The sequence below is a fragment of the Canis aureus genome, chromosome 35, assembly GCF_053574225.1.
Source record: "Canis aureus isolate CA01 chromosome 35, VMU_Caureus_v.1.0, whole genome shotgun sequence".
Classification (NCBI taxonomy): Eukaryota; Metazoa; Chordata; class Mammalia; order Carnivora; family Canidae; genus Canis; species Canis aureus.
In genome coordinates, this window is record NC_135645.1 from 10,889,588 (window position 1) to 10,905,886 (window position 16,299).

The 16,299-nt window shown below is 43.9% G+C and overlaps 1 protein-coding gene across 5 annotated transcripts in view; it reads left to right on the forward strand.

The window, feature by feature from the left end:
* Positions 1-2,124: 2,124 nt before the first annotated feature.
* LSAMP (limbic system associated membrane protein) overlaps positions 2,125-16,299 on the forward strand; it is a 638,551-nt gene continuing 624,376 nt past the window's right edge. For 3 of the 5 annotated variants that reach the window (XM_077884207.1, XM_077884208.1, XM_077884210.1), the window contains exon 1: positions 2,126-2,321. In XM_077884207.1, coding sequence (XP_077740333.1) covers positions 2,167-2,321 — 155 coding nt within the window. In that variant the 5' untranslated portion in view covers positions 2,126-2,166. Of the gene's footprint in view, positions 2,322-16,299 lie in introns of all 5 variants that reach the window. The other 2 variants (XM_077884209.1, XM_077884211.1) reach the window with 2 other exon arrangements.

A 16,299-nucleotide genomic window follows, 5' to 3' on the forward strand; every position in this document is an offset into this window, starting at 1 on the left:
TATCTCTTACCCTCAGCATCAGCACTGAGGGAGATATCTAATAGTGGGGGCTGTCACATGGGTGACTAACAGTGTTAGGCCCTATGGGTCTTATCACTTGGCTTGACTCATGGAGTAGAAGGAATGACGCATGATGGCACGCTGTGTGCGGTCCCAGGACTCCATCCGGAGCCTCAGGGCGGTCCTGTGAATGCCCACCTTTCCGATATGCAAATCTCTTCCTTGCATGGGAACATTTCGAGGAGCAAGTGCCAGCAGCAGCCTAGGCAGCAGCCACAGGCCCAAGGACACCCCCCCCAGCCTCACTTAGGACCCCTCCTCGGGTGTGGGGCTGAGTACGGGGGGGGGGGGGGGGGAGACGGGGGGGGGTTCCTGGAGAGCGAGGTTGACTTAGGGATGGGGGGATCAGCTGCTGAGGCTGGCACTTGCAAAAAAGACAAACCAGGCATTCACACTCCAGACCACTCAATGCCAGCATTGTCTCCAATCCATCCTTCATTAAGGTGGGGGCGCGCGCGGGGGAGGGGGAGGGGGGCTCCAGGAGGGGGGAGGCGATAAAGGAAGGAGGGAAAAGCAACCTTTTTTTTTTCCTTTTTTTTCCATCCTGCACAAGAAAACGCAGGAGAGAGGAAAGAGTGAGCAGGATGGGAGGCCAGGGAGAGTTGGTGTTGAAGTGAACTTTGGCTTTTGATGGGGGCCCCCTCCCGCCCAGTGGCTTCTGTTTCGCATCCTTGGGCGCCGGTCCCCTCCAGTGGCGGGCTTCTGGGCCCTCTCCTGGCCCCCTGCTGTCCTGGGGCTCCTTCTCCCCCCCACACCCCCACCCCCGGCCTCTCCCACACTCTTCCTCCCGGGGTCCCCGCGCTTTTGCACCGCACAGCGAGCTGCGCCCCCTCCCAGGGCAGGCGGCCGGGCCGGGGGAGGGCGCCCGGGGCTCCCCGAGGCTGGGCCTGCAGGGGGCAGCTCGCCGAGGGGCCGGGCCGGGGCTCCCCGAGGTCGGGCCCTGCAGGGGGCAGCTCTCCGAGGGGGCCGGGCCGGGGGAGGGGGCGCCCGGGGCTCCCCGAGGTCGGGCCCTGCAGGGGGCAGCTCTCCGAGGGGGCCGGGCCGGGTGGGGCGCGCCCGGGGCTCCCCGAGGCCGGACCCTGCAGGGGGCAGCTCTCCGAGGGGGCCGGGCCGGGGGTGGGGTGCGCCCGGGGCTCCCCGAGGCCGGGCCCTGCAGGGGGCAGCTCGTCGAGGGGGCCGGGCCGGGGGGAGGGGGCGCCCGGGGCTCCCCGAGGCCGGGCCCTGCAGGGGGCAGCTCGTCGAGGGGGCCGGGCCGGGGGGAGGGGGCGCCCGGGGCTCCCCGAGGCCGGGCCCTGCAGGGGGCAGCTCGTCGAGGGGGCCGGGCCGGGGGGAGGGGGCGCCCGGGGCTCCCCGAGGCCGGGCCCTGCAGGGGGCAGCTCGTCGAGGGGGCCGGGCCGGGGGGAGGGGGCGCCCGGGGCTCCCCGAGGCCGGGCCCTGCAGGGGGCAGCTCGTCGAGGGGGCCGGGCCGGGGGGAGGGGGCGCCCGGGGCTCCCCGAGGCCGGGCCCTGCAGGGGGCAGCTCGTCGAGGGGGCCGGGCCGGGGGGAGGGGGCGCCCGGGGCTCCCCGAGGCCGGGCCCTGCAGGGGGCAGCTCTCCGAGGGGGCCGGGCCGGGGGGAGGGGGCGCCCGGGGCTCCCCGAGGCCGGGCCCTGCAGGGGGCAGCTCTCCGAGGGGGCCGGGCCGGGGGTGGGGCGCGCCCGGGGCTCCCCGAGGCCGGGCCCTGCAGGGGGCAGCTCGCCGAGGGGGCCGGGCCGGGGGAGGGCGGGGGGATGACGTGCAGGGGCGGCGGGCCCCGCGGGGGGCGGGGGAGGCGCGAGCGCGGGGGCGGGGCGGGGGCGGGCGGCCGCCGAGTGGCTGTGCGCTCGGGCGCTGGCAGCTGGGCGCCGGCTCCGGGCCGCCCGCGCGGGAACTGGGTCGGCGAGGGCGGGAGCGCCGGCCGCACACGCACCGGGAGCCGCCCAGCCGCGCGTCCTAGGGGCCCGGCGCACCCCGCAGCCCGGCTGCGAGCCGTTGTCGGTCCCCGAGGGAGGCCCGGAGCAGCGCGCCCGCCCGCCCGCCCGCCCGAGCCCGGGAAGCCCGCGCGCCGCCCGCACCGCGGCGAGGCCACCATGCTCGGCGCCCGCCGGCCGGCCCGCAGCCAGTTGCCGCTCGTCCTGCTCAGGCTGCTCTGCCTTCTCCCCACAGGACTGCCCGTTCGCAGCGTGGACTTTAACCGAGGCACGGACAACATCACCGTGAGGCAGGGCGACACGGCCATCCTCAGGTAGGGCTCGCGGGCAACTTTTCTGCCGAGCGCGACGGCGGGGCTGCGTGTGCGCGCGCGTGTGGGTCTCTGAGCGTGTGTGTGTCGACTCCAGCCTGAGCTGCAGGCTCGTGTGCGTGTGTGCATGTGTGCGCTCAACTCCGGCTTCTGAGGTTGCAGGCTCGAGTGTGTGCGTGTGTGTGTGTGTGCGCGCGCGCGCAACTCCAGCTTCTGAGGTTGCAGGCTCCTGTGTGTGTGTGCATGTGTGTGCTCAACTCCGGCTTCTGAGGTTGCAGGCTCGAGTGTGTGTGCATGTGTGTGTGTGTGCTCAACTTCAGCTTCTGAGGCTGCAGGCTCGTGTGTGCATGTGTGTGTGTGTGTGTGTGCGCGCGCTCAACTCCAGCTTCTGAGGCTGCAGACTCCCCTGTGTGCATGTGCCTGTACATGTGCTCAACTTCAGCTTCTGAGGCTGTAGGCTCCTGTGTGTGCATGTGTGTGTGTGTGCTCGTGTGTTCAACTCCAGCTTCTGAGGCTGCAGGCTCCTGTGTGCATGTGTGTGTGTGTGTGTGCATGTGTGTGCTCAACTCCAGCTTCTGAGGCTGCAGGCTTGCGTGTGCATGTGTGTGTGTGTGTGTTTGCTCAACTCCAGCTTCTGAGGCTGCAGGCTCGTGTGTGTGCGTGTGTCCTGAGCGTGTACACGCACCTCTTACAGAGTGGCCCACTGATCTGGCCACAGATTTCAAGGGAATTCTGTTTCCCGTGGAGGACCAGCGGTGTTGACGAAATGTGGTTTGGTTTCTTAGGACCAAGAAAGCCCAACTTTGCCGATGGTGTGATGGTGTTCGTGGCACTTGGGCCAGTGTTCCTGCTTTTGTGATTTCAGATGCTTTGCACTTAAGAGTTTTGTTGGGCTTCTTTAATGGGAGAAAGACGAGTTGTTGAATTACGGCTCTCAGAGAGTGGTACACAGTACTGCATTCTCTATGCTGTGTGTGTGTGTATGTGTGTGTGTGTGTGAGAGAGAGAGAGAGGGAGAGAGCAAGGAATACATGCACATCAAGGCTCTCGCTCTGCCCCAGCAGTAGTTGGGACTGGAGACTTTCTGTAAGGACCCTTTAATTGACATCGAGGGCAATAAATCAATCTTAGAACTTTGGTTGGTTACTGAGCCTTTTCTGGAATGCGGATAGACATCGACACATGAAACTAGAGAAGGAAAAAAAAAATAGGAACGTGCCAAATTGCTGATATTTAAGAATAGGAGCGTTAAGCACAAAGGTTAGGCAAGAATTAACCTGGCGTAAAATGGATATTTCAAATTGATTATTGACCTTAAAGTCCTATCTCTGTGTGGCTCTGCCAAACTCTGAAGTATAATTTGGGATTGAAATTTGGAAAGGAAGAGTCCCAGTCCTTGGGAGTTTGACCCCTGTAAGGGACAGTGAGCAGGAGAAACTCAGATGGAACCTAGCCATAATTTTATTTCTAAAAAAGCATCAAGCTTCTTTTCCTATGTTTCTCTTCTCTCTCCCCCTCCTCCACTTCCTGCACATACCCTTGTCCTTTTTTCTAGCTTTCTTAAATTTCTGTCAGATACGAAAGAGAGGAAGAAAGGAAAGAAAGGAAAGAAAGAAAGAAAGAAAGGAAAAAAAAGAAAGAAAGAAAGAAAGAAAGAAAGAAAGAAAGAAAGAAAGAAAGAAAATGTTTTCCTTGGAGAGCTTTTAAAATCTCATTGTGTCCAAATGAAATGACCCAGTGTCAGTCTGTCCATGCAGTTAATACGGCTTGTTGTGGCAATAAAAAACAGTATGCCAGTATGCGAGAGAAAGTAAACCTCTAATCTGTGTGCAAGGAGCTGATAGTGCATAAACCCTGGGGCATCAGGGAGCAGTTCTCTAGCAGAGCTGCCTACAGCAGCAAAGTTTTCTTTCCTTTTCTCAGAAATAAATTTGGTTGGCTGTCACAGTGTCCTGCTTGGGGATCTCTAGCCTTGTTAGAGAGGAATGTGTACGTGTGGTTTGGTGTGTGTGTGTGTGTGTGTGTGTGTGTGTTGCTGCAGGTTGTAAAAAGGAAGAAAATCGTTATGTGTAAGTGCTCCTTTCTTCGTTTCCTGAGCATTGAGAGATTATGAATCCCAAAGATCCTACTATCCAAAGCAGATTTTCCCTACCAGCTTTCCAGCCCTGTAAACCTGCATGTGTGATTTATCCACATGGAGTAATAAGATTTATAGAGTAATTTATCTGTTTGCAAAGGGATTTGGATATGATGCAGAAAATGTTTTTTGCAAACACATAAGCATGCCATCTCAACTGCTAACATTCATACTCCCTAACGTCATTAACCCTTTACTACTGAAGCACTCTATATAGATTTATGGTATCCTCAGAAAGACTTTTTTCGCTGAGTGTGAGACTGAATATGGGGAAAGTGACTATCCTGGATGTGTATGTTTTTATTTAAAGGTCCATGAACTTTGTAAGTCAGCATCACCTGTATCTTAAGCTATAGTTATTAAGGAGTTAGGGAAACATCTAAAGGGTAACTCAAAAGAAAGAGGATATTCTTCTGTTTTTGTAGAGCATGTGCATAGAGTCTGTGTCTATGAGAGGTGTGTAACTGCATAAATGTCTACGTAGGATATCGATGTGCTTCTGTGTGTCTCTGGCTTAAAGGAAATGGAGTTTTTAAGCATTACACTTTGGGAGGCATTATGGGGTGGAAATGGGGGTAGTGAGAAATGAGAATAAATATAGAAGCAGTTATTCACTAGGAAAGAGAAGATAGACAAACAGAACCATGCAGAGAAGTCACCTGTGAGAGTCCATTGCTTTTTCAGACCTCACCTAATGTGCCCTCTTTTTTTTTTTTTTTTTTTTATTTCCTTTGCCTTGGACAAGGCTTTTATTTCTGGGTGGTGGAGCTCTATCAGAAGTAACTATGGAGAGAGTTCCCTTTGTTTTCGTAGCTGACCTTCTTCTCAATCTCTTTAACTGAGCCCAGTAAGCTTTGTGGGTCAGTTTCCCGGTGAAGAATGGTTTTCTTGCTTTCTGTTTACAAGTCTAGCCCGGGAAAGGCTTGCTTCTACTTTATTTGTGACAATTTACTGGGAGCATGAGCTTCCAGGGGAGGAGAGGAAAAAGAGAACTCGATTCATTGGAAGCCACAGTAGATGTTTGGCACTGAGAAAGTGAAATGGCAAGGAGAAAAAAAAAACCCTCTCAGTGATTCTGTGGCCCTGAATACTCTGAAATAGCAACAGGAGACAAGGAAGGTTTGTAATTGTGGTGGTCCAGTGGCAGGAGTTTGGTTGACTGTCCTCCAGACATTTCCCTTTACTGCCTTGAAAAAAAAGGTGTATCTTTTGGGAACTGATGCTTCTTTTTGTATAATTATGATATACTAGTCTTGGGGTCTTGTTTGGTACTTTCTATCTTTTTTGGGGGGAAAACAATAAAAGACTATAGAATGAAAGTGACAGAACTAGATAGAGAAATACTCTCCTTTATATGAACCTAACCCTGTTGTTTCCCAGACAAAAATCTAGATCTTCAGAGGTTCTCTATGAGATCCTTTATTTTTTTTATTTATTTTTTTTATGAGATCCTTTAAAGGCTAAAGGAAACCACACACCATCTTCTATCTTATAGTTTTTTTAAGATTTTATTTTCCATCTTCTATCTTAAAGACATAGAATCAAGGTATGATCCACAGACAAGTGGCAGCAGCAGCAGTTACATGGGTTCCTTCCTAGATATTAAACCAGAAACTGCATTTATATTTGTGTGTGCAGTAAAGTGTAAGACGTACTCATAGGACTTGACTTATGGAATGTTTCAGGTATTTTTCTGATCAGAGCCCACCTGCCTGTCACCCCCAAGAAGTGTAGGAGTTCATCAGTTACTAGACACATTTCTAACACTGGTTTTTCTAACTTTCTACTCTTGCACACATGCTCCCAACAAGATTCACCTCCTGGTTATGCTTGGCAGGTTGAAATCGTATGGCTTTTTTGATAAGTCAAAGGAAAAATGGAAAAGATAGTGTTCTAATCTAGCCTGCAAAATTTCATTTTTACCAGTCCCGTTGACGATATCTTTAATATCAACATATGTATAGAAAGATAACGATAAAGTAATTGATCCTAATGTATCTGTTCAAAAGGTAACTTTGTAAAAATTACATTTTATGCATATTTGTACATATTGTATAACTGCATATATGATAAAATGCTAGGGTTTCATTCTATTGTGATTTTAAACATTTTAAATGTAAGGTATTGCAATTTTATTTATTTATTTATTTTTGCAATTTTATTATTTTACAATGCTGACCCTACTTGATGTTTGCAAGATATTATACTTTTTATGGTGATAACATTTTCCCATTTAAATGTAAATATACTTGATAAGTGGTAGGTGTAAGAAATTGTCTAAATTTATTTATTTATTTATTTTTTAAAGAAAGGTTTCTTTTTTTTTTTAAGATTTTATTTATTTATTCATGAGAGACACAGAGAGAGAGAGAGAGAGAGAGAGGCAGAGACACAGGCAGAGGGAGAAGCAGGCTCTATGCAGGGAGCCCGATGCGGGACTTGATCCCGGGACTCAAGGATCACGCCCTGGGCCCAAGGCAGGCGCTAAACCGCTGAGCCACCCAGGGTTCCCCTAAGTGTCTAAATTTAACATGGCCCTAAGCTTTTAATTTTTTAGAATTCTAGGTCCTCATTCCCTTGTTTTTACTCTAGGGGAAAAAGTGGAAACAACACAAGAGATTTGAGTATTTGACAATGCAATGTGAAAATGTTGTGCAAATTTCAAGGGAAAAATGGCTTCTCTTCTATAAGGCATCTGGAACGCCTACATTTACAAAGAAAGTGTCAACACTCAAACATACTCCTGACATAATATGTGATTTTTCTACCACTTGTAAATCACTATTTGAAAACAAACTTTGTGGGCATGGGTCTTTGGGGAACGTCTGTGGCAATTATGAAGTTTTCTTTCTCTGGCTAAGTCACTAATCAACATTTATTGGTTATTACTGATACTTAAAGGACCCTGCATTTCACATTGAATCCTTTATCAAACATATTAGTAAATGGTCGAGTATAGCACACTGTATATTGTCCAGGAATATGGCATATTAGATACACTTTTTAATGTTGATGTACCTGTGCATTGTATCATTTGTTGTTACTTATGGACAGAAGAGTGCAGCCCAGTCTCATGTGACAAATACAAATTGTGATAATTTGTGTTTTTATAAGTATGAAACACCTAAGTATATATACACACACCCCACATATTATGGTCATTTTTCTGTTCTATGTCATCTGACTTTAATGAATTATCTGCAGAATTGTGGAGTGAACAACCAAAGGTGACTGACTTATCTACTAAATCAGTTGGGGAAGGTTAAACATTTGTGTTTCTTGAAGCTGGTTCTACATAATAGCAAACTCAGGCAAAAAGAGGATTAGTGCATATTTTGCTGTGGTCTTTGAGAGCCCCAGGTACAAATGTATATAACTCCCGTGATAGGAAGTTACCTAACCGTGTGCTGGTCCCCCTTGCTGTCATCGCTTGAACCTTAGAGAGCCCTTCTCTTCAGGCTGTTACTTAGGCTTACAGCCATTTGCCCTGTTTTTGGAATGTCCTGCTTGTTAGTTTATAAGACTTAGAAGACCTAGACTCTAATTTTGGATCTATCCTTGCATGCTACATGACTTTGAACAAATCCCTTAAATATTTGAGCTTCAGTTTAATTTATAAAATGCTGAAACTGCCTATTTTAGTTACTCTAGTTACTTTACAGGGTTGTTTGAAGAAGCTCAGAAGAGGTAAAGTAGGGAAGTTTGTCCAATTGTAAACTTCTACATAAGCATAAATATATTAGTCATTTTCCAACCACATTCAGCCAGTTGTTCGGACTTTGGGCAGCTCTTTTGCTTAGACCAGTGTTTCTCAAACTTGAAGGTGTATCGGAAGGTATATCAGGAGTGCTTATCAGAACATAAATTGGTTGGCTTCTACCTTCAGAGTTTCTGATTCAGTAGGTCTCCGGTGGGGTCTGAGATATGCATTTCTAGCAAGTTCTTGATGTTGCTAATGCTGCAGGACGAGGCCACACTTTTGAGAATTGACTCTTGCTATAACAAGTGTGTTCTGCAGATGAGTATTTTAGATATCACACAGTCTCTTTTTAAAATCCCAAATCTCAGGGATTTTACAAGATCCTCAAATGATTCATAAACATCTGAAAGGTAGAGAAGCAGTGCTTTAGATGGATCACAACCGTGGCTGCCTATTACAGTCAAGGGGAGACCTTTCAAAAAATACTGAAGCCACATAATCTCTGCTTTCAGAAATTCTTATTTAATTAGTTTAGAGTAGGGCTGGGCATAGGTTTTTCTTTTTTTTTTTTTAATTGATTCTGATGTGTACATAGAGTTAGAACCATTACTTTACTAGTTGAGGAATCTCTTATAAAACACCTTTGGGTCAGTACTTAATAGATATAGTAAAAAATTGAAGTCATATTGTATGGCTTGGGAACTATGTCAACAGCAAAGATGTACAAGTTCAATTGGGACAAAAGAATGAGACCATCATAGATCTATTTCTTTACCACACAATCCCATAGCACAATGTCATGGAAAATGTAGTGACTTTATCTTAATATGGATCCAATTTATATACTATCTATTGAAAGATCATTAAAGCTTGGGTTTTTTAAAGATTATTGTCTTGTGTTCTCATTTTCATTGGTATTAGGCAAGACACAGAACAGTTTTAGTATGGTTTTTTTCAGTTCTATCTCTAAGAGATAAAAGAGATAATATTTAGGCAAGAAAATGTCTTCAGTGATAACTTATTCAAACAGGCTTAATTGTGTGCATTTATGTTGCCATATACACAGATATATGATTTACAAGATGAAAGTTACATGTTTGTGGACTTCATCTCTATTTTACATGGTGATCAATCTTTAGCTGAAACGTAGGATCAAGTCTTTGTGCATAGGTAAAGACTGTCAAGGGTATAATAAGTTTAGAATGCTTAACAAGTAGTCAGAAGACTTAGATCTAAATATCATGAAATAATCCAATCTATTAAATGAGAATAATCATCAATCACTTGGCCTACTACACAAACTATTTTTGTGATGATCAAGTGACCCAGTATATATTGGAGTGCTGTATAAATTATAAGATGGCATAAAATATAAGCTCTTAGTAAGATTATTGTCATAATATTCACAGTAAGAAAAAGCTTTTAGAACATTAGGAAATTTGATAAAATGAGCTTTTTGTTTTTATTTCTTGGTCAAGGATAGTCATTGGCTCTGTGTATCATTTTTCCCCCTAAGGGCATTTGAAGTTACATGTATCTTAGAATATAGTTGAGTTTCTTATCAGGAGTGCTGGGTGAGTGAACACTTTTGTAGCCACTTGTAATCAAAACATAATCTGAAGTTAATGAGTGATTAACCTTAACAAAAGAAAACACTTTGCTTCAGATTTTGTTAATTACTGTAGGATAAACTTGTAGAAGTCTCGGGTAGGAAAGGCTCTGGAGATTGGGTGGTCTCTATTAATTAATTAATAGACTCCCTCCCTGTACAGGAGTCTGTACAGGTCGGAGTATGGGGCAGAAGGAGGGGGCTAGGTGATGCAGACTCTTCACTGAGATCATGACCTAAGATCATGACTGAAGTCCTGTGCTGAACAGATTGATGGTAGGTGCCTCCTACCATCTCATTTTAAAGTGATACAACTGAGGGGGTGTCTAGGTGGCTCAGTTGGTTGAGGGGTTAAACATCTGCCTTTGGCTCAGGTCATGATCCCCAGGTCCTGGGATCAAGTTCCACATTGGGCTCCCTGCAGGGAGCCTGCTTCTCCCTCTGCCTATATTTCTGCCTCTCTCTCCGTGTCTCTCATGAATAAATAAAATCTTTTAAAAAACAATAATAAAGTCATGTAACTGAGGAAAGAAAAATTTAGTTGGTTGTTTAAATATTTGAGTGATTTTTAGAACTTGAATTCATGTCTTCTGTTTCTCATTCAGCAATCCTTCAAGTTATCTTCCTGGTTTTCATGCAGTCTCATTCTGTGCTGTTTAAAATTATGCCAGAAGTGTCCTTGTCCTTCCCTTTTTTCCCTATCGTCTCTTCTTCTTCTCCTCCAGTCCCTATCCTTCCCCCTCCCTCCACTCGCCTCCTCCTTTGTCCTCTTCCTTTTTCTACCCTTCTCTTCCATTCTTTCTCTCTCTCTTATCCCTTCTCCTCTCCTCTCTTCTTCCTCTTCTCTTTTCTCTCTCATCCCTGAAAATCAAAGTTGAGCTTTCCTATGAATGATCCTTCAGCTAGTGCTGGCCAAAGAAGTTTTCAGTAAATACATTATTGTTTACATGTCTACTATCACCTGTCTTAACCAGATAGGCTTTTTTTCTTCACTTAAAGCTTCAATCTTACCATGTTGGCAAAGCCAGTCTTGTTCTTGGCAGAACCTACATAACTTTTTTTTTTTAAGTTTTGTTTTGTTTTCCTTTTTGCTTCTGTTGCTCTGCCTGTTACTTATATTTCTTATCTGAATTCTTGACTCTTTACTCCAGTACTTCACTTGGGTTCCTCAACCCTACTACCACCTTATTGTTCCTTTTAACTTTCTACCTGGTTAAGTTTCCTATTACTTGTCCCTCGTAGAGACCCCGATCAGGATGACTGTACAATGAGATCATGGTGCAAAGGCTCTGCTTTCAGTTTGTAGACTATCCTTTATATAACCCCAAGCAGTACTCTAAACATTGTAGTCATTTTAAATTATACTTAAAATTCTTTGAGGAAGATAGAATTTATTTTCTAATTTGTACAGAATTTATTTTGGGCTAACAGGAGGGCTGATGGTCACTGGGAGGAACTGGACATAGATATAGACCAGTCTCCTGGGATGGTGGAAGCACTGGATGATAGGTTCTGCTACCAGTGCTTAGGGGGGTGCTTGTGTGTCATGAAGAACAAGGTTTCATGAAGCTTTCTTAGCAGATGAGCCAAGGGAGGTCCAACATGTTACACCACAGAGCACAGTAAGCACAGTAAGGGGAAGATAACAGGTTAGCAACTCCCAGTGAGCCCTATAGGTAGGCAAGCAGTTGACACAGGGAGGTCTGTAGCTCGTATAGAGACTATGTCACAAGGCAGAGCCAAGTCAGAGAAGAACAGAGTCCATGGGATAAGGACTGGCTTATACAGATACTGAGGGCTCTGCCCTCAGTAATAAGGGACTTACAGCCCAGACATACTACTAAGAATAGCTAACTTGGTCAAGGATACAAGTAAATCTCTGTATCAAAGCTTTTATAACCAAGGGGTAACACAAAGATATCTCTCAGAGCGCTGAACTCCATCTTTTAAAACTTGTTCAGGATCATGAAACCTGGTCTAGATAGGCAGGGAAAAGATAGAGACAGAAGTCTGAAATGAGGTAAGAATTGACACTACTTGCTTCTCCCTGACTTAGGCAACTTTGCTAGATTACATCTTTGTTCTACTTAGTTCTTTGAGACCCCATGTAGTTGGTAGAATTATGGACCTGACCTCATCTGACTATCCCAGGGCTATTGTTTTCTTTCTTTTTTTCCCCAGGTCTGTTGTTTTCCAGTATCAATCTAGAAGTATTCCCAGATCCTTCAAAGCCTTCTCATCTACAATATAAAAGTCAAAGGTCCTTACCTTGGATAGCTCCCCATGCCCTGCTACTTCATTGCATCTACTAATTCAGAATCACTTAAATTCTCTGTTCATGAGCATGTGAATGTGTGTACACACATGGTGCTGTTTCTTACCTTTGACCATGAAACTCTCTCTGCCTGGAACCTTCTCTTTCTCCCCTCCACCCTTTCCCATTGCATTTCTTTGCTAAGTTACATCTGTGTTGCTTCTTCTAGGCTCAAGTCTAGTTTTGGTGATGTCTCATTCAGGAATCTTCTCTTATTCTCTCAGATTGTGCTAAGTACTCTATTATTGGTGATAGACTTTCTGCATATCTTTGTTCCCTTTTAGCTTTACTGAGGTATAATTGATAAATAAAATTTTTATATATTTAATCTGTACAGTGTGATGATTTGATATACATATACATTATAAAATGATGACTACAATGAAGTTAACACATTTATCACTTGACTTAGCTACCTTCCTTTCTGTGTGATAAGAACACCCAGGATCTACTCTCCATGCAAATTTCACATGCACAGTGCAGCATTATGAACCATTATCACCATGAAGTTTATTAGCTCTCTGGAATATATTCATCTTATAACTGAAAGTCTACCCTTTGACCAACATTTCTCTATTTCCACCACCCTCCAGCCCCTACCACTCTATTCTGTTTTTATGACTTAGACCTTTTTTAGGTTCCATGTATAATTGAGATTATACAATGTTTGTCTTTGTCTAGCTTTTTTTCATTTAGCATGATGCCCCCCAGGTTGCAAATGGCAGGCTGTTGCAAATGGCAAGATTTAAACAATTTTTATGACTAAGTAATATTCCATTGTGTGTGGGAGGAAGGGATAGAGTGAGAGAGAAAGAGAAAGAGATATGATATATAGATATATAGATATAGCTAGATATAGATACATCACATGTTTTTTTTTAATTTTTTTAAATTTTTTATTTATTTATGATAGTCACACACAGAGAGAGAGAGAGAGGCAGAGACATAGGCAGAGGGAGAAGCAGGCTCCATGCACCGGGAGCCCGACGTGGGATTCGATCCCGGGTCTTCAGGATCGCGCCCTGGGCCAAAGGCAGGCGCTAAACCGCTGCACCACCCAGGGATCCCCATCACATGTTTTCTTTATCGATTCATTCATCAGTGAATGCTTGGGTTGTTTCCGTATCTTGGCTATTGTGAATAATGATGCAGTGAACATGGGAGTACAGATACCTCTTTAAGATACTGATTTCCTTCTAATATATGTCCGGAAGTGGGATTGCTGGGTTTATACATACCTCAGTTGAGCATTTAGTACACTTTAGAGTCGCTCTTGTCTTGCCTCAAATGTATTATCAGTCCTTCAAAGACAGGCATCTCATCTACTTTAACTTTCCATCTAAAAAATTAGCTTAACACCTATAGGTGCTCAGATAAATATTCACTTACCAAATTAAACAGAAAGAGGTAGTCTTACTGTAAAGCAAGCATATGAGAAATTGGTTTATGGAAGAGGAAATAAGTTTGAAGGAGACAGGGATGAAGCAAGATATGTTAATGGTAAAACCAGCCACTACTAGAGAAATTATAAATGTGTGGTTGAAGAAGGTAAAGTAGCAAAATCAGAGTTAGATTATTTTCTGATCGGTGGTTGAGGGGATAAGGGGTTTGGCTAAAACATTTCAACATTTCCCATTGTAGATACTCTTTTTAAGCACAGCTTTCTAGGGCATGTGGAAGGCATAGGAGAGCATTTTAGGAGAACTCAAAACTTTAGTCACACGTGCCCAAAGTGTGCTCCATTCACTGATGGATGAGCTTTTGACAAAATTAGGAGTCACTCAGTGCTTCTGGTGTGTCATGTCCAATGTCTGTGAAGAACTCAGAATCGCAGGTAGCTCAAGAGAAGGAATAAACCTTCTGAGAGCTGCTGAGGCTTTCTCCCTGAAAGATGGCTGTGAACTTTCCGGAACTAAGTTGAGGATTTGGGAGTTATTTATGGTTGGCAGGCAGGATTGTTGTGCATCAGGTAGTTTCACCTCATCTGTTCTACTTCTTTGTGAAATGAGACAAAGTACAGATCATTTGCACTCATTTGACTTGAAGTAATTATTCACACTGAACAATGATGCCTACTTGGGTTTTGCAGTGTTGAGCTCTTTACTTGCTGCTGGAGAAATTCAAACTTGAACGTACAGTGGACTTTTTAATAATCTCAGATTCTCTGTATATTTTGTCATAATGCACAAAGGCATTATTTAGATGAGGTCAGAGGAAAAGCCTGTAACTCTGAGGAAAATGAAACACAGCTTCTCATACAGTAATGCATTATTATATTTATTCCATTATAATTTTTAGTGATGCATTTCTCTATTGAATTTCTATATTTTGAAGTTATCAGAAGTTACTAATATCTTTTCTAACATAATGCTTTAGTCATGCTACTACTTGCCACACTTCTCTGCTAGGAATAGTATAGCTAAAATGAAAGTCATGTAGTTCAGCACTAAAAACCATGCATAGACAAATGTATACATGTGAAGATACTGATTGGGAAAATTACTTGGTTTACTAATTTCTAATTTTTGTGCTGCTTCAGTTATATTTCACTCTAGGACATATATCAGACTTGTTTGTTTCATGGGACTTGAATCACATATGATTGTCAATTTGTGGCTGATCTTTGTCTTGAGATAACCAAGATTGCTGTCATCTTAACACATGTTCATGCTGTAATTGTATGAGCATATCTTAAGATCAGCATTTTATATCGCAGAATCATTAACTTAGCAGATGTATCTTTCTTTGACTTTCTTTCTGACCATTATGCCTCTACCATTTTTTAAAGCATTTTAGGGATCCCTGGGTGGCGCAGCGGTTTGGCGCCTGCCTTTGGCCCAGGGCGTGATCCTGGAGACCCGGGATCGAATCCCACATCAGGCTCCCGGTGCATGGAGCCTGCTTCTCCCTCTGCCTATGTCTCTGTGCCCCTCTCTCTCTCTCTCTGTGACTATCATAAATAAATAAAAATTAAAAAAAAAAATAAAGCATTTTAAAAATATTTATTTATTTATTTGAGAGAGAGAAAGAGAGCATGTGAGTGGGGAGGGGAAGCACAGAGAGGAAGTGAGAGAGAGAAGCTCAAGCAGATTCCCCACTGAGCACAGAGCCCAGCAGAGCATGATTCTGAGATAGTGACTTGAGCCCAAACCGAGAGGCGGATGTTCAAACCACGGAGCCACCCTGGTGCCCCTCTTCTGTCTTTCTTTTGTGACTTGGGTACAGTGAGCTAATATCTAATATCATTAGCACCTCAAGGAACTGCCTAAAGTCTATAGAATATCACTAGATCAGATAAACTTCTAGATTGAATGCCAAGGCACTTAGGCTTTAGTTCCACAAAACCTTAACTCTAGAAAGTTGGGAATTAATTTTTATTGTTTTAACTCCGAGAGAGTAATTCCTACTTACCTCTTAAGCAAAGATGTTGATCTGTCGTTGAATATGGTTGAGTTCATTAAAAGAAATGTGTGATGTCATAAGTGGAATGGTGATATGCTCAAATTAAAAAAAAAGAACAACTCCTACATTATGTTATAAATGTCGTGGTATAGGGAACTTAAAAACATTTTTGCATTAATACCTTGATACTTGTATAGATATAAAGTGACTCCAAACTTATTCTGAAAATAAAAGTATATACTTAATAGAATCTGTTATGATAAACAAATTACATCATAAATATGCTTAATTACATTGTGCAGATCTATTTGAACACAAGACTTAATTTTTTTAGTTTCTTTTGCATATATCAACAATAATATATAAAAATCCAAAGCATATATATGCTTTTTGTATGTACAATAAATATACATATACTCAATATGAATCAGAATATAATTGTGAACTTGGGTTATAGTATATACTTTAATAGGAATCTAATTTAATTTGATGCAGCAATACAGAGAAGCTTATTGCAGAAACTAAATTTTCCAAGTTATGAAGGATACGAGTAGGTACAATATATAGGAAGCATCATATGATGTCTTTCTTAATTTTTGATTAGTTTTATTTTTAATCAATCATTATGCAAGTGCCAAAATTACTCTATAAGAGAGGTCAGATCTGTTGAGTGAATTAAAAAAAAAAAAGAAAGGTCAGACTTAATGTTTCTGTCCCCCCCCCAAGATTTAAATTTTTTTTTTTTTTGCAGATTTATATACTATTTTTTGAATCATGAGATTAGACTTAATGTTTCTTGTTTCTATTCTGTCTTGGTTA